The 18,410-nt window shown below is 43.3% G+C and overlaps 1 protein-coding gene across 1 annotated transcript in view; it reads left to right on the top strand.

The window, feature by feature from the left end:
• The window catches only part of SLC1A1 (solute carrier family 1 member 1), a 157,357-nt gene that overhangs the window by 82,878 nt on the left and 56,069 nt on the right, over window positions 1–18,410 (top strand). Inside the window, exon 2 of the mRNA XM_033925502.1 lies at window positions 16,165–16,305. Coding sequence (XP_033781393.1) covers window positions 16,165–16,305 — 141 coding nt within the window. The remainder of the gene's footprint in view (window positions 1–16,164; window positions 16,306–18,410) is intronic.

Here is an 18,410-nt window from a genome sequence, read left to right on the forward strand (position 1 = left end):
GTGCTAAACTTTAGGTGCAAGGATTTGCACCATGTTTTTGTTGGTACAAATGGACATGCCTAAAGTTAGGCACGGGTCCCTGGTATAAGAATTCCTTATAGAATACCTCTCAGCAGGACTGAACCAGGACAGAAAAGTGTTGCTGATGAAAAAGCACTCACTCTTCTCAAAATGTGGATGCTGACAAAGCACTTTTTTATAAGAGAGTTTATTTGATCCTTAAATGTGAATGAGGAATCGATGACAATACCCAATATTAACGAAGAAAACTCAATTTTCAAAGATTCTCCTGAATCTAAGATCACAACAGAAGGAAGGGAATCTAATTTTGGACCTAGCCATAGATGTTTTGTTTTAGTGGCATTTAATTTCATCTGGACCATCGTTGCCCAAGACCGAATTTAAGACTGTAAATTTGAGATAAGCTCCTTAGGACTTAGCTTCTCTATGGAATTACGACTTTGGCTGGCACTCAAGAGTGTGATGCAAAGCCAGCCACTGTAAAAGCACTGTGGCTTTTAGTTTGTTTTCATTAGTTTAGTTTGTTTTCATTAGTTGTGATCCATGTGTGTGGAGGATGTTTTGCTTGGAAGAAAAATAAAGTATTTTACTATCATTTATTGTGTTATCGAGTGTATGCATTTAAAATATATCTTGGCTAGGATCCTATGGGGCTCATAATCGAAACAGAAATATGTCTAAAATCCTGCCTAAATTCGGCACTTGGACAATCTAAAAGACAAGTCATCCAAGTGCCGATAATCAAAATGACTTTTAGACATATCTAAAAACAACTTAGACCTTTTCAGTGCTGCTATACGCCCAGAGCTGAAAGGGGCATTATAGGAGGAGTGATGAGGGCGGGATTTGAGCGGGGCCTGGGCTGATCTAAACTTAGTCGTACTGCAAGTATAACCAAAAGTTTAATGAGATTGCCTAGACGGAACTTGGACGTTGTGACTTAGGCCATGTAAAAACAAGTCTAAGTGCCCAGGGACAAAGTACAGACCCCCCACACACTGCCCCAGTGATCACTGACCCCCTCACAACGCCATAAAAATCGGAATAAAAACATGCATACCTGCTTGCAGAACATCAGCACCTGGCATAGGAAAGCCTAGTAGAGCAGCACAGAGGTGGCTTAAGTAGTCTGGGGGTGGGCTAGTGAATTATAGAGAAGAGGACCCAGGCCCATAAGCCACTCTAATCACTGCATTCATGTGAAACGTGCATCCCCCAAAAACTCTCAAAACCCTATTGTACTTCCATATAGGTGCCTCCTGCAGCCATAAGGGCTATTGGGGTTGTAGACAGGTGGGTATAGTAGGTTTTGGGGGTATTTTGGGGGCTCACCATGACCTATAAGGGAGTTCTGGTGAGATGTTTATGTGGCACCCGTTTTTTTGAAGTTTGCTGCAGTGCCCTGTAATGTGCCCCACTACTCTGGTGCCATGTCTGGGTGTCCAGTCGATCACTTTGCTGGTCCCTCCCACATCCAAAAGGTCTTTTTCTAGGTGTTTTTGATTTGGACGAATTTTTGGATGAAAATGGGGTATAAAGATAGACGACTTAGTGGTCTGGACGATCAAACAGCTGGATGTACAGTTAGAGAATTTTCGGGAAAAAAAATTTGGGGAATATTTTTCGAAAATTGACTTTTTCATGTCCGACTTTGGGCAACTAGTGACTTAGACCCAAAACTGACTTAGACGGATCTTTTGATTATGCCCTTCCATGGGTTTTGCAGAGGGATGCAGATTGCAAGCTCTGATAATCCCTAGCTACTTTTACTGGTTCACATTCATACAGCCAAACTTGAGTTTTCAGTTTCAATCTCTGCTTGGCCAAAATCAGGTGATGAGCTTTGACTAATTTATTGGTTTAAGCAGAAAGCTTTCAGACAGTTTCAATGGCATTTGCAGATTCGGTCAGCCTCTACAGCTGTCCTTTTTAAATAGCATATAAGCTAAAAATGTAACAAAGTCCTAGGCAGATGTTAAATTTTCAACCTTAGTGGGTAGCGAGGGTAGGAAGTATCCGTCCCCCTCCCCCACCCCCCGGTCTGGCTGCTTCCACATCCTGTCTCCCCAACTGTGCCCTCCCTTCCCCCCTGTACCTCTCTAAATCTTCACCAGCATGAGCAGCTTCTCCGGCCTTCTGCTCACACAGGCATTGGCTTTCCTTCTGACATCACTTTCTGGCCCTGTGACCAGGAAGTGATTTCATAGGGGAGCCAGGTCGGTGTGAGCAACTGGCTGGCTGGCGAAGATTTAAAGAGGTATAGAGAGAAGGGAAGGTGCAAGTGTGGCATGGGGGTGTGGAGAGGTGCTGCCACCCCCACCAAGACAGCGCCCAGGGTGGTTCGCTCCCTCCACTCCCCACCCTTACGACGCTACTGCTTAAAGCAGTGGTTCTCAACCCTGTCCTGGGGACCCCCCAGCCAGTCGGGTTTTCAAGATATCCCTAATGAATATGCATAATATACATTGAGAGGAAGAAAACTAGTTAAACTTGCTCACAATTCATTAATAATTTATTCAAACTCACACTCTTTACCATAAAAATCTTATATAAATATATTACCCCCTGCCATTAATCTTTAACCTTCTACTACACACAGCTCAGGCATAGCCCTCGCTGTTCAGAAAACCTGGAGATCAGTTCCTCTTAGTCCAGTTTTTTTCAAGGTTTCTCAATAAACAATGTTCCCAACTTTTATTCCATGGGTTAAGCTCCCGATATTGAGCCAGAAGATGCCCCCCCCCCGACACCACCGATCGCTGGCAGGAGGGTGCCCAAATCCTCCTGCCAGAAGATGCCCCCTCCCCCCGACACTACCGATCGCTGGCAGGAGGCTTGATGGCAGCTGGCTCTAGAAGCCTGGACCAATCAGGCCTAAGGCATAGCGGGTCCGCCCATCCCCACTAAGTCTAAGGCCTGATTGGTCCAGGCGCCTAGAGCCTGGGCCAATCAGGCCTTAGGCTTTGGCGGAATGGGCCGGGAATGGGCGGGCCCGCCTCATTTCGACGAGGCGGGCCTGCCGGCTGGACGGGCAAGACCCATCTGGCCAAAAGAAAAGGTTAGTTTGGTGGGGTGGAGGTTTGGGGGCTGTTAGCGCGGAGGGGAGGGTGCGGAGGGGGTGCGTCTTCGAGCAGGAGGGATTGGGCACCCTCCTGCCAGCGATCGGTAGTGTCGGGGGGGGCATCTTCTGGCAGGAGGGTTTGGGCACCCTCCTGCCAGCGATCGGTAGTGTTGGGGGAGCATCTTCTGGCAGGAGGGTTTGGGCACCCTCCTGCCAGCGATCGGTAGTGTCGGGGGGAGCATCTTCTGGCAGGAGGGTTTGGGCACCCTCCTGCCAGCGATCGGTAGTGTCGGGGGGGGGGGAGCATCTTCTGGCAGGAGGGTTTGGGCACCCTCCTGCCAGCGATCGGTAGTGTCGGGGGGGGGGGGGGGCATCTTCTGGCAGGAGGGTTTGGGCACCCTCCTGCCAGCGATTGGTAGTGTCGGGGGGGGGGCATCTTCTGGCAGGAGGGTTTGGGCACCCTCCTGCCGGCAATCGGACAGGCGGCCGCGGCCCGCTATACTAATAGCGGCAGAGAGATCCCTTGCCGCAATAAGTATAGCGGCCGCGTCTACTTACAATGTAGACCAGCATTTTGTTGGCCTACATTGTAAACGTCTCTTCCTCTACTAGGGAGACGCGTAGGGCCGCCTAGGTTCGCCTAAGGCCCTTAGGCGAGCTTAGGTGTCTTACGGGCCTTCCTAGGCTCCCGGAGGCGCCTTCAATATAGGTAGCCTGCCTGGGGAGCATGTTTTAAAAAAACGTGCATCCCGATTGGCTGATTAGACAGCTGTAGGACGCCTACAGCTGCCTAAAATCGGGACGCACTTTGTAGAATCAGGGCCACAATGTCTGACAAGCTACTGTTTGCTGTCTTGATGGTGTCCGTTTCGCCGTTATCAGTACGGCTTCATCAGGAATAACAGTTGTTTTTTTTCAACACTCAGCCTCTTGTGTTTCCAGCCTGAGTGTTTGAAAAAAAACAGATTGTGAGTGACTAACTAGGCATGTAAATGACTAAATTACCTACAAATAAGATGGCTTTTTAATAAAATTATCCATTGTGTATATAGGGAGAGGTATGGCCCAGTAGGAAGAAGGAGGTATTGATGCCCTTGTATAAGACTCTTGAGACCTCGTTTAGAATATTGTGTCCAATTCTGGATACCGCACCTTCAAAAAGATATAAACAGGATGCAGTCAGTCCAGAGGATGGCTACTAAAATGGTCAGTGGTTTTTGTCATTAGGTCTATGCGGACAAACATAAAGATCTCAATGATTATACTTTGGAGGAAAGGCAGGAGAGGGGAGATATGATAGAGACTTTTAAATACCTATGTGGTGTAAATGTGCATGAGTCGAGTCTCTTTCATTTGAAATGAAGCTCTGCAATGAAAGGGCATAGGATGAACTTAAGAGGTGATAGGCTCAGAAGTAATCTAAGGACTTTTTTACAGAAAGGGTGGTAGAAGCGTGGAATAGGCTCCCAGTAGAGGTGGTGGAGATAGACACTGTGTCTGAATTCAATAAAACGTGGAACAAGCACAGGCAGGGATGTCAAAGTCCCTCCTCGAGGGCCGCAATCCAGTCGTGTTTTCAGGATTTCCCCAATGAATATGCATGAGATTTATTTGCATGCAATGCTTTCATGGTATGCTAATGCATATTCATTGGGGAAATCCTGAAAACCCGACTGGATTGCGGTCCTCGAGGAGGAACTTTGGCACCCCTGTCTTAGAGAGTGGAAGAGATGCAGACTTGATGGGCCATTTGGCCTTTATCTGCCATCATATTTCTATGTTTCTATGTCTTTAAACATTTTTGGATTTAGAGGTAAATACCTTGTGTTATAAGCCTTTATTTAAAAATTTGTTTCCTATTACTCAGGAATGAAGTATAAATCTGAATAAGATGGGGGACACATAATGATCTTGTTTTAATTGCAAACTTGATGGTTTGGGGGGGGTTGTTTGTCACTGTACAGTATCTCTAATACTTGTTTGGTTGAGACAGATGTGAAGAATTGAGCTGTAAAGGCAAGCCATTCTCAGAATTTTATCAGTGACTCTTTATTACTTACACCAGAACTATGTTCACCAGAGCTATTTGTGCACAGTTAGGTTTATCACATAATTCATCTAAGATTATCTTATCTTAATGGGATGACATGATAGGATAAATTACACGAAGATGTGTTATTTGATAAGTCCTCAAGGTTATGTCAAAGAAACAAAAAACACGCCTTTCAGTTATGTATATAGTCTCCATCAAGAGTGATAATATTTTTACCAGGCTTTCAAAAGGTACTCATGGTAATTAGAGAATGTCTTATCTGCACGAGCCTCGAACACTTATGATTTTAAAGTATTCAAGCTTTCTGCATATGAGGTCAGAATTTGCAGGAATGGGGCAGGGACAGAGCTTTCAGGAGGGACGAGGATAGAGAGATCCCATGGGGATGAGGAAAATTTGTTCCCTTGTCATTCTCTAGTGCAGGGTTTCCAAGTCCGGTCCTCGAAATCTACTGGAAGGCCAGGTTTTCAGGATATCCACAATAAATATGCATGAGAGAGATGTGCCTGCACTGCCTTCTTGGTATGCAAATCTCTCTCTCATGCATATGCATTGTGGATATCCTGAAAACCTGGCCTGCCAGTAGATTTCGAGGACTGGACTTGGGCAGCCCTGCTTTAGTGATTATAATTAGAGACAGTGCACACTGTACACAGGATCAATATTATATTTAGAAAACCAGCAAACTTTACTCCCATCTTGTTTACTTTGACTGTAATAATTACCACTGGTAAAAACTTCACTCAAGGTGGAACGTCATTACAGAGGCTGCATGTTTGTTTTTTAAAAAAATCTTTATTCATTTTCAAATGTATAATAAGTGTATCAATATGTTAAGACAAATTAATCATAAATATATCACTTAATAAACATCAAGATAAAAAATAATATGCTATTATTACCCACCCTTCCCACCCCTCCCTATTATATAATCACATACATTGTACAATATATAATAATAAAATTATCCCCCTCCCCCTCATAATTGAACCTGTAATTTAAGGGAAAAAATGTCATCTAATCAGTACAATAATTTGTTAATGGCTCCCACACATCTTGAAATTTCCTAAAATATCCTTGCTGTAATGAATAAATCTTTCTATTTTATACATGTGACATAGGGAATTCCACCAAAAATTATAATTTAATCTACTCCAGTTCTTCCAGTTATAAGTACTTTGTTGAATGGCAACCCCAATCATTATAAGTAATAATTTGTTATTGTTTGAAGAAATCTTATATTTTGCTCTCATTGCCATACCAAACAGCACATATGAAAATGCCACTGGGTTTTCTAATAAACAATTCATTTGGTCCCAAATTGATTTCCAAAAGGTCATAATAAATGGACAGTAGAATAACAAATGATCTAAAGTCCCTGCTTCAAGATGACAGTGCCAACATCTATTAGACTTAGAGCTATCCAATTTTTGTAACCGAACCGGGGTCCATAATTCTCTATGTAACAGAAAAAAACATGTTTGTCTCATAGAGGCTGACACTGTACATCTCATCCTCCAAGCCCAAATTTGTGTCCATTTAGACACAGAAATTTGATGTTTGATCTTTATGCTCCAAATGTGTCTCAGACCAGTGTTTGGTTTCTTTTTAATAAGTCCAGTTAATAATTTATACCACTGGGCAGCCTGGTGACCCAGGAAGTCCACCTGAAAGCATAAGAACTCCATACTATATTGATCACTAAGATTTTTCCATTCAGGGAACCCGGCTTGAATGGCCTGCTTCAATGAGGCTGCATGTTTTTGTTGTCTATCCCTATTGAGCTATAGGGAATATAAAGGCATGTAGGGAAAGGGAAAAGGAATGGGTTTGATACACCTCCTTTCTCTAGTTACAGTCAAAGCAGTTTAGATATTCCCCTGGCTTCTCTAAATCCAGGTGTACAAAATAATTAAAGGGCTGCAGTGGTTTAATTATTGGATCTGACAAGCATTTACCATATATTTTCAAATATAAACCCATCCAAATATAAACCAAGGTAACCTTTTTTTCCTCCAGAAATTGGGGGGGAGGGGTTATATTCAAGTATAAGTATCCTCTCTTTCCTTCCTCCCCCCTTCCCTTATATTCATATTCCTGCCTTCCCCGAGGTAGAGCCCTGCCCAGCCTGCCCTTTCCTGTGTCTACATCCAGCCCCCTCCCTGATGCCCACATGAGTTCTCTCCTTGGGTCTACCTTAAACCTTGGTGGTCCACTGGTGAGGGACAGGAGAAATCCCTCCTTGTCCTGTCCCAGCCAGCTCTGCGCCCCCTACCCCCTGCCCCCTCCCAGACCCAATGCAGACCTCTCCCTGGCCTGTGTTGAGCCCTGGTGATCCAGCAGTGAACTGGGACAGGAGCGACCCCTCTTGTGTCCTGTCCTGGCTGGTTCTGCACCACCCTGCCCTCCCTCCCGGACCTCACAAATGCAGAACTAGCACATCTACATAACCTAAGCTGGCATTTCCTTTATCTCGTGCTTTAAATTAATATTAATAATTTCCAACATATACAGCATAATTTGATTTGATAAACCTTCTAGAGGAGTGCTGTTTTTTTTTTTTCCCACAGTGTATTTTCCAAATGTTTGGTTCGTTCTGCTTATGCTTTAGTTAATGTGGTGCTGGTCTAGAATGATCCTTTGAAGGATGTTTGTGTATTAGAGAGGTTGTTTATTTGGAGTATGTGGATGGAGGTTTATACAGGTGCAGTGTAATTCAGCATTCTGAGCTACTAATCTAATAAGGCAAAAACTTGATTTCAGGGCACAATTTGAAAATATATGTTAATAATAATCAAACTTCCTGCATGTAACTTTTTCTTTTTTTTTTTGCCCAGCAAGTTCCTTCTGCTTTTGAGGACATACACAGATCAATTTTTACCTAAACACTTTTCACATTCTGTTCCCGAGGAAGATAAATATAGGCCTCATGTTTAGTAAAAATAAAAATAGAATCTAGCAAAAACCCAGAATCCAAAAGCCTCTGACAAGCTGAGCTATACCTGAGGATGGTATGAGAATAATTTAAACTACTAACCAAAAAAGGGGTCAGTAGTATTTAAAACATCATCTTTATATATGCACAGTCAGCATCTCCTCCCCAGCTCCCCTCGCGCCTACTTTCCAAACGAGCCTGCCAAGCAATGACAAAAAGTCTTGAGAAGCCTGCTCCAAGGCCTTCCTTTAGCTGAAGAGTCCCACCTTGATGTAACTTCTGGTTTCGTGAACTGGAAAATACATCAAGGAGAGACCCGTCGGCAGAAGGAAGGCCTTGGAACAGGCCTCTGAAGATTTTTCATCATCGGTGTGGTTGGCTCCTTCAGGTAAAACCGCCACCACGCTGAAAATCTTCAGCCTGCTTCAGGCTTTCCTTCAGCCAACAAGTCCCTCCTTGATGTAACATCCGGTTTCACAAAACCGGAAGTTATACTTTTATTTATTTATTTATTTATTCAATTTTCTATATCGTTCTCCCAGGAGAGCTCAGAACGATTTACATGAGTTTATTCAGGTACTCGAGCATTTTTCCCTGTCTGTTCCGGTGAGGGAGGAGGGGTTCATTGGCTTAAGGAAGGTCTTGGCACAGGTTTCATAAGACTTTTTGGCATGGTCTTCTGAGCAGGGGCTGTCTATTATTTGTTGAATGTACAGTACTGTGTATGCCTTTCAACGCTATAGAAATAAATAGTAGTAGAAAAGAAAAACTGGGACCAATGGCATAGTAAGACCGTACCAGGCGCCGTCTTAGTGGGGGCGCCAGCACCTCTCGTATTCTCTGCCTCCCCACTCCTTCCTACACCTTCCCCCACCGCACATGCCTTCATTTCCCCCCTCCCCCCACTATACCTCAAGCTCTTTGGGGCATGAGCAGCAGCAGCTCTCACCTGCTCCTCGCGCTGGCCCTGGCACTCCTCTCTGACATCACTTCTGGGTTCCGCATCTAGGAAGTGACATCAGAAGGAGAGCCGGCACAGGCATCAAATTAGAGATGCTGCTCGCGCTGGGGAAGCTAAACAGGTACAGGGAAGGGGAGTGCGCATGGCGGGGAGGGGAAGGAGCAGAAGGGAGCAGGGAAGAAGGCAAGGGGAGGTGGTGCCACCGCCCAGGGCGCCTCCCATCCTCGCAAGGCCACTGACTGGGACCAACATGATGGAAAAATAAAGGGGTCCTTTTATCAAGCTGCGGTAGGGGTTTGACGCGCGTAATACCGCGCGTTAAACCGCCTGCCACACTAGCCGCTAACACCTGCATTGAGCAAGCATTAGTTTTTTAGCCGGCTGCGGGGATTAGCGCGTGATGAAATGTCCAACGTGCTAACCCTGCTAGCGCGGCTTGATAAAAGGACCCCAAAGTGTTCAGATAACAAAATTGTATTCAGTACAAAAGGAAACACATCTCTAGTGTTACAGTATAGACTGAATTTTAGTCTTCAATTCAATTTTAGCCTTCACAGTTCCCATTTGTGATCCTTTGTTCTATATTTGGTGAGGGTCTCTCTGTGTTTTGTGTGACTGAAGTATGGTGTTCTATTTATATGCCAGCATTCTGTAAATAATAATAATAATAACTTTATTCTTTTATACCACCATAACCAAAAAGAATGTAGGTGCCCACATTCCTTTATGGAATAGGTTCCTCCCAAATGCCCTGATTTAGAATTGACCTCTATGTGTGCCTTGTTATCTGCTACATTTACAACCATGGAGGGGATGTAGAATGGCTGGGGATTCCAGATAATACAGAACACTGCAGTAAAGATTATATTTAATGCAAAAAAATTTGACCATGTCACCCCCCTCTTACATAAAGTTCATTAGTTACCAGTAGAACACAGAATCACTTATAAAATTCTTTTAACTTTCAAAACTAGACAAAATAGCCAACCCAAATTCATTAATCATCTTCTTATCCTCTATAATCCTTCTAAGACTCTAAGATCGACTGCCAAAAATCTCCTTTCTATCCCGTCTCTGAAGTATATAAAGACAATGAGGTCTACCATCTTCTCTGTTAACGCTCTTTGGAATAATATTCCGTCCTATTTACGGGAAGAATCAATTCTTAATAATTTTAAGACGAAGTTAAAAACATTCCTCTTTCTTGATGTCTTCGAGACCTAAATGTCCTTTTCAGGGCAACAAAGCTTGATTTTATTTTTAGTTACCCTTCCTTTTGTTTTGTTCCCTAGATGTTTTCTTTGTACTTGATTATTGTAGTTCTTGCCTTTTTGTTCCCGTTACTCTTTGTTTTAAATGTTTTTAAAAATTATCGTTATTTTTAATGATGTTTTGTCATCTTAAATATGTATTTTAGTCAAAGTATGTTTTTATGACTTTGTACACCGCCTAGAAGGTTGATTGGGCGGTATAAGAAATTTTAAATAAACTTGAAACTTGCCTTATAGTTGACGAGAAGGTAGTTACTGTGTGTTCACTGTTAACATTGCGGATAACATGGAGCATTTATTGCCTCCACAAGAGGGGTAGCTAGAAGCACAGCGTTATCTTCCATGCAGTTGATGCACACTAGTAGAGTTTCCTCTGCATTAACCCCATAGCAGGATCCTGAGAACACCTCGAACAAAGTATGATTGATAAAGTCATACAGAAGATCATACCATTAAAGGACAATGCAATGAGTAACAATTCAAAATATATTAGCAAGGCTGCTGATAGGTCTGAGGACTGCTTTGCAGAGCTTCTATTTGACGGACAACTCCCACAACTAAGGAACATGATCATGATTTTGTTTTCACCGTTCTGGATGCCGACTTATTGTAGCACATGTTTTACTGTATACTGTAGAGCAACTGTTTAAGTAAAATCTGAACCTACATGAATAGCATGAATAGATTTACCCACAGATTCATTTAATACACATACTGTGTGCAGACTGAAGGCAGCTTCATTGTATGGTGCCTTGCACGTAAATGTGGAAGTCTCTCATGTGCAAGCCTGAGGCATCTTTGTTTCAGTCAGTAACTTCCCAACCACATTTGAACAGATGAACTTTTAATCAATTAAACTGTTCACAGCTGTTCAGTTAATTTATAAAGAAAGACCTTTTCTCTCTAAATTTGATTTAGACATCTTAATCTTTCCCCCACTTCTCTTATGGTTAAACACTGAATACTTTTGCTACTTATTTCTCTCAAAAACCTAACAGATGCAAATGGAAGGGGGATTTGAGCTAAAATATGTACAGAATGAGACTGGAAGACTTGACTATGTATATTCTAGAGCAGGGCCAGCGTTAGGGGGGGAGCAAACAATGCAGCTGCCCTGGGCCCCAATGCTCTGGGTTGGACCAGCATGTTTTCCCCTTCTAACCGTGCCAGTCTGCCATCATCTTCACCTTTGTTCTTGCTAAGGAATTCACTTTTGTTGTAGTGGACCGCCAGCCATGGCAGTGGTTCTTAAGCACTGCCTGTGGTTTCTCTCTCTCTAAGCTTTCCTTCTGCCGCGATCCACCCAGGCGAAAACAGGACGTTGCATAATTGGGGATGGACCATGGCAGAAGGAAAGCACAGAGAGAGGCCGCAGGCAGCACTTCGAAATCACTGCCACAATCTGCGGTCCCCTGCAGTGGATTTCTTAGCTAGAGATAAATAAGGAAGGGGTTCAAAGAAGTGCCAGATTTGGAGTGGGGAGAGGGGAATGGGAAGAGCCTTAGAGGCCAGAAACAGAGGAGAGAGAGATGGTGGGCAGTGAACTGAATGGAAAGAAGAGAAAGGGAGAGAAGTTGGACGTGGGAAAAGGCGAAAGAGATACATGAAGGGAGGACAATTGGAAAGAGAATGGAAGAGATGGTGGACCTGGGAGTTGTGTAGAGGGAGGGAGAGATATACAATGAGAGAGTAGGGTAGTTGGAAAGAGAAAGGGACAGAAATTGGACCTGGGGATGGAAGGAAGGTAGAGAGAGAGAAATGTTAGGTTTGGAGGTGGAAGGGAGAGAGATGCATCAAGGGGGAAGAGAAGAAGAACAGCAGAAAATAGATGGAGATATTTTGAACTATGGGGGGAGAGGATGAAAGATGGATCCATCAGAAGGCAGGAGGGAAAAGAGGTGGGATAAGAAGATGCTAGGGGATGGAGAGAAAAGTACAGAGAGATATAGCTCAAAGAGTAGAGAGAAGGAGGGGTATTCTGGAAGTGGTGAGCCATGTGTAAGAGGTCAAAAGGGAGATGACAAGAAGATGAATGAGAGAACAGTGAGTAGAAATGTAGTAATGGGGAGTAGGTAGAAGGAAATAGGAGGCTGAGAAAGGAGTGAGATAGAAAATGGGAGAGCTAGGGACTGAGAGGAGATGGAAAATTGGTAGGTAGCTGAAAATTTTAAAAGAAGAAGGGTGAGAAAGAGGGCAAGATTTGAGTGGTCAAAGGCAGAAAAGAAAAAAAAAGGGAGAAAAGCTGAAAGGGAAATATCAATATGTTGGAGACAGGCATAGTGAGGGAATGGAGCAAGAGAGGAGGAGAAAAAAATGGACAATAGATAGACAAAGAGCAGAAAGAAAAACTGAGACCAAGATGATGGAAAAACAAAATGTCCAGACAACGAGGTATAAAAAAGTTTTATTTTGAATTTATTAACTGTAATAAGTTATCTTTGGAATATGAGCATCACAAATATATGATTTATATTCTATTCAGTGGCATAGCCACACAGCTGATTTGAGGGGAACGGCAGGAACACCAAATGGGTAGATGGGCACCAAATTTTTTCCTCGCCTGAATGCAAAATATAAATATTTGAGTTAGGCAGCAGAAGAGATGGGGGTTGGAACACATACACACAGTCCCTCCGAGTGCTTGCTTGGGAGGGGTTAAAGCCAGCTAGAGGCAATGAGAGAGGGGCTAGAGTTAGGCTGAGCTCCACTTCCCCCACTTACCAGTATGGCCACAGGTTTGATCTCTCTCTAACTTTTCTACCTCAGTGTTCCCCATCTCTCATCATCATCTGATAACCTTCACAATTATTCCCCCTCAGCCACACCCAGTCATCACCAACAGGTTTTGAAATCCAACTGCTGTCTCTCTAACTTCTCTACCTCCATGCTCTCCATCTCTGATCATCATCTGATAACCTTCACAATTATTCCCCTTCAGCCACACCCAGTCATCACCAACAGGTTTTGACATCTTCAGGCCTTTGACCCTTCCATGCTCTCAACCACTATTTCACTTCTCCTTGCTTCCACTATATTATCCAAGTCTGTCCACGAGGCTGTCTCATCATATAATTCTCTGGACGAGGCTGTCTCATCATAAAATGCTCTGGACACCCTTGCTCCCCCTGTTCCCCACTTTGTCAGGCCTACCAAAACTCAACCTTGGCTCACCCCCAGTATTCGCTACTTACATTCCTGTACATGCTGTGCTGAGCGCCTTTGGCTCAAATCTCACACACTTGCTGACTTCCTTCACTTTAAATTTATGACCTTCTGTAGTTCTACTCTTATACTTGTCAAGCAAGACTACTACATTCAACTAACTAACTCCCTTTCTTCTAACCCTTGCCATCTCTTTGCATGCTGAACTCCCTCCTCAAAGTGCTTCGTCTGTTCTCCGACCCCTCCATCTCTATCTCCAGACAATGGCTGAATACTTTCATGACAAGGTTCACAAAATCACCGTTGAATTTGCTGCAAAGTTACATCCTTCTCCCCTTTCCTCCATCCACTCTACTGACCTTCAAGCTCACATCATCACTTCTTCCTTGGCCCAAACAACTCAGGAAACACCCACACATCCTCCTTTTGCATGGCCCCATCCTCTCAACTCTCCTTAAACTACCACTGACTTTTCTTCCTTCTGTAAAATCACAGAGGAAGAAACCGCACAACTTCTGTCCTCAGCCAAGCCTACTACATGCCCCTCAGACCCTAGTCCCACCCCTCTTCTTGACCTCATCTTAAATACTGTTATCCCTCCCATCTGCCATATCCTCAACCTATTCATTTCCACTGCAATTGTCCCCAATGCCTTCAAACATACAGTTGTTAAACTGATTCTCAAAAAACCCTTGCTGGACCCCACCTGCCCCTCCAACTATAGCCCTGTCTCTCTTCTCCTGTTCCTATCCAAGCTACTCGAGCGTGCTGTCCTCCATTTCTTCCTGAACTTCCTTTCATCTTGGCAGACTCTTGATCCTCTACAATCAGGCTTTCACCCTCTACACATCACAGAGACTTCCCTCACCAAAGTCTGCAGTGACCCGTTCCTGGCCAGATCTAAGGACCTTTACTCAATCCTCATCCTTCATGACCTGTCTGCTGCCTTTGATACTGTTAATCACTGTTTACTCCTTGATACGCTGTCCTCACTTGGATTCCGCGAATCTGTCCTCTCCTAGTTTACCTCCTACCTCTCCCATCGCAACTTTAGTGTGTGCATTGGTGGGTCCTCCTCTACTGCTATCCTGCTAGCAGTTGGCATACCCCAAGGTTCTGTCTTAGGACCTCTTCTTTGCTTTCTCTACACCTCTTCCCTTTATGCCCTGTTCTCCTCTCTTGGCTTCCAGTATCAGCTATATGCTGATGACTCCCAGATCTACCTCTCTACACCCAAAATTTCACCTAAAGTCCATGAAAATGTCTCAGCCTATTTGGCTGACATTGCTTCCTGGAAGTCTCACAGCCATATGAAACTAAACATGTCTAAGACTGAGCTGCTTTTCTTCCTCCTAAACTCTTCACTTCTCTCCCTCTGTTCTTCATCTCTGTAAATAATACTATTTTTTTTTTTCCAGTCTCCTCTATTCGCAACTATGGAGTCATCTTTGACTTCGACCTCTCATTTTCTTCACACATGCAACAGGCTGCTAAAGCCTGTCACTTCTTTCTCTACAACATCACCAAAATTTGCCCCTTCCTCTCTGATCACACCACCTGGACCTTTGTCCACGCTCTTAGACTACTGCAATAGGCTGACTTGCCTCTCCCCTCCTGCAATTAGTACAAAACTCAACTGCACAATTTATCTACTGCCAACCTCATTACAATCACCTGACCCCTCTCCTCAAATCACTTCACTGGCTCCCTATCCACCTCCACATACAGTTGAAACTCTTGTTACTAACCTATAAGTGTGTTAATGCCGTAGCACCTCAGTATCTCTCCTCACTTATCTCTCTCTATACGCCTTCTTTAGAACTTCATTCTCAGATAAGTTGCCTCCACTACCAAATCCAGACTTTGTTCCATTCATCTAGCTGCCCCATATGCCTCGAATAAACTACCTGAATGCATCTGTCACACCCCTTCCCTTGTTTAAAAGCAGGCTGAAAGCCCACCTTTCTGATATAGCCTTCAATCCGTAACTCTACTCCCCACTGCTCACCACCCCAGCCAGCAGATTAACCATCCCCCCTAACTGTATCCCTCAGCCTGGCATCCTGTTTGTCTCTCTTGTTTATTTAGATTGTAAGTTCTTTTGAGCAGAGACTGTCTCTTTTTTCGACTCTTTACAGCTCTCTAGAAATAATTAATAATAGTAGTAGTAGTAAGCTCACTCCACTCTTCATTTATTAATTCCACATAAATTTATCATTCTCTTTTCTCAAAAATACAGTTCATATTTGTTCACAGTCAATAAATAAGCACTTATCTGAAGCTTATGAAAATCATGGTTTGGTGACACAGCTACCATTATGTTTCTTCCTCATGCCCAACATAGTACAAAAATCATACTTAACGTACTTAACATTTCACTTTCAGCGCTCGCCATTCAGCCTTCCAATTTACATTAAAAATGGCTATGGCATCCAACATCGCATATATCCTCACATGAGAACATTGCAGGCAATCAGATTAGACCAGAGACAGCCAGTCCTGTTCCAATATATATTGACAATATTGTTGCTGGTGTGCTTTTATTTCATAGGCTGTATTGGAGTAGATTCAGGAAACTCTAGAAGTTTCATGTTTTCTTAAATATTTGCTTGCCTAGTTTCCTAACATAACATTTCCGATCTTATTCTGAACACTGTACTCTAATTTACATTTATGCTTTCTGTGTGTGTCCTTTTCTAGGTATTGGTCTGGGTGTCCTTGTACGAGAATATGGGAAGCTTTCAAACCTGGACAAGGTCTACTTTGCCTTTCCTGGAGAGGTCCTAATGAGGATGCTGAAACTCATCATTTTACCTTTGATCATATCAAGCATGATTACAGGTACTGTTGCAAGTTAGGCTGATCAACATAGTTCTCTAGCATGCACCAGTATGTTTACATAATGGATTAACCTCATCACTAGAAAAAGAAACTCAAAGTCAAGGGGTCATAATATAAGTTTGAATATTACACTGCGCTCATCCTGCACATCCCACTCCAATACTAAATAGTGAGTTAAATCAGTTCAACATCCAAGGAGAAGATCCAGCCTCTTAATTTCCAAGTACTGTATTTATTACAAATAAGTAAACAAGGAACTTACTGTAGACAATTAAAACCAAGAGTACATCGCTGATTCTGTTCAAGTACTGGTTCTGGTACTGAAGGCATCCCCAGATTACAAGGCTGAGCTCCAACACTTCCCTCTCATTTTGCAATTTATCTTTGCTAAATTTTGGTACACTTACAATTTTTTCTCACTTGAGTGTCTTGTAAGCTGTTGGGGGTGCATGTCAGCAGGCTAAGGGCACTTTTACAGGGAGAGAGTGAACCTGGTCAGTCACTGAAGAAAGATCAAGTCCGACAGCAAGGGGCTGCAGCCAAAATGGCCAACACTGATGGGCCGGCGAGTCCAACGGTCAGCTCAGAGAGGACCTCTGAAATTATGGAGGTTAAAGTAGTTGTGGAGTCCGTGCTGGATCAAAGTTACAGCAGATTGTGGACCGGGTTGATGAAGCACATGAGTGCCTGTATTCTATGGAACTTGAATGCACCGAACATCAACAGCGGACTAGTGATCTGAAGGATTAGGCGCGGGACCTGACCAGGACCCAGGAACAACTGCAACAACGCATTGTAGCCTTGAAAAGAAGGTGGATGACCTGGAAAATAGGTCACGCAGGAATAATTTGAGACTGCTTGGCATTCCTGAATCAGTGGTGAATAGTGTGTTGCTTAGTTTCTTGGAAACCTGAATCCTGAGGGAATTACAGCTGGCCGACTGGAACAGGCCTTTTCATGTGGAGCATGGCATGGACCCTAGAGAGCATCCCCGCCCTGTTATTTTCAAAATCTTACATTTTGCACATAAACAGGCTGTTTTATATGCCCTGCGCTCTGGGTCACCTTCTACATATATCACTTTCACCATTTGTATCCCCAATTAGGATTGTTTAATTTATTCATATACATTCCTATATTCGTCTCATTCATATATAAATCCATTTTCATATTCACTTTATTTTATTCATTCATCTTTATTCATAGTTTTCACACTCACATTTATATTCATATTTATAGGACCCCTGAAGAGGACGTGTTTTGTTGAAACACGGACCGTGTTGGATCCATATTTTATGCATATGTGGATTTTTATTGGATTTAGACTTTTATTGCATCTCTCAATTGATTGAGTAAAGACCTGCATCAGGAACATCTTTGTCCACAGTCTTCTTTGGCTTTTGCTTTCTCTGTTTACTGTGGAACCGGTGGGTTTCTCTTCTGTTGTTGCTGTTTCCTAAATGTTTTTTTTGTCTTACAAACCTACCCATTGTATTTGACTAATAGACATTTACAGACTTTTCACTCTGCATTACGCAAGTTTTTGTGGAATAATAAAAATCCAATCTGCACGCTCCAGCAGCTTTCATGCCCTTTTGGTAGGGGTGGCTTTGCCTTACCATACTTGAGAAGGTATATTGTGGCATGATTGATACGGCACTTAGTAGACTGGATAAAAGGCTCTTACTTCTATATGCCCCTGATGTTGGAACAACAGATTGATGCCCTTGCTCACTTGTTGTATTATCTGCATACTGAAGTGCTGCATCGAATTCTGCCTGCACGGCAACATCTGATCCTGAAATCCATGCGTCAGGCCTGGCACTGGATTTACAAGACTTCAGGTGTCTCCCCGGTCCACTGGCTTGCTTCTGTTGATAGGCAAATTAGATTTGGATCCGGACTCCTCTAAGCACTATCTCATTGCCTGGAAAGACCAAGGCTTGGTATATGTCAAGGGGTCTATGCAATGCATTCTTTATCTTAATTTGGACATGTGTGCCTGGCTGGCTTATGACCAAGCATGTCACTATGTGCAGTCTCATGCTCAGGAGTCAGTGAATGAAGATGCTGTGGATTCTGTGGTGGAATTTTTTTCATTGTCT

Source organism: Geotrypetes seraphini, chromosome 1 (genome assembly GCF_902459505.1).
Source record: "Geotrypetes seraphini chromosome 1, aGeoSer1.1, whole genome shotgun sequence".
Classification (NCBI taxonomy): Eukaryota; Metazoa; Chordata; class Amphibia; order Gymnophiona; family Dermophiidae; genus Geotrypetes; species Geotrypetes seraphini.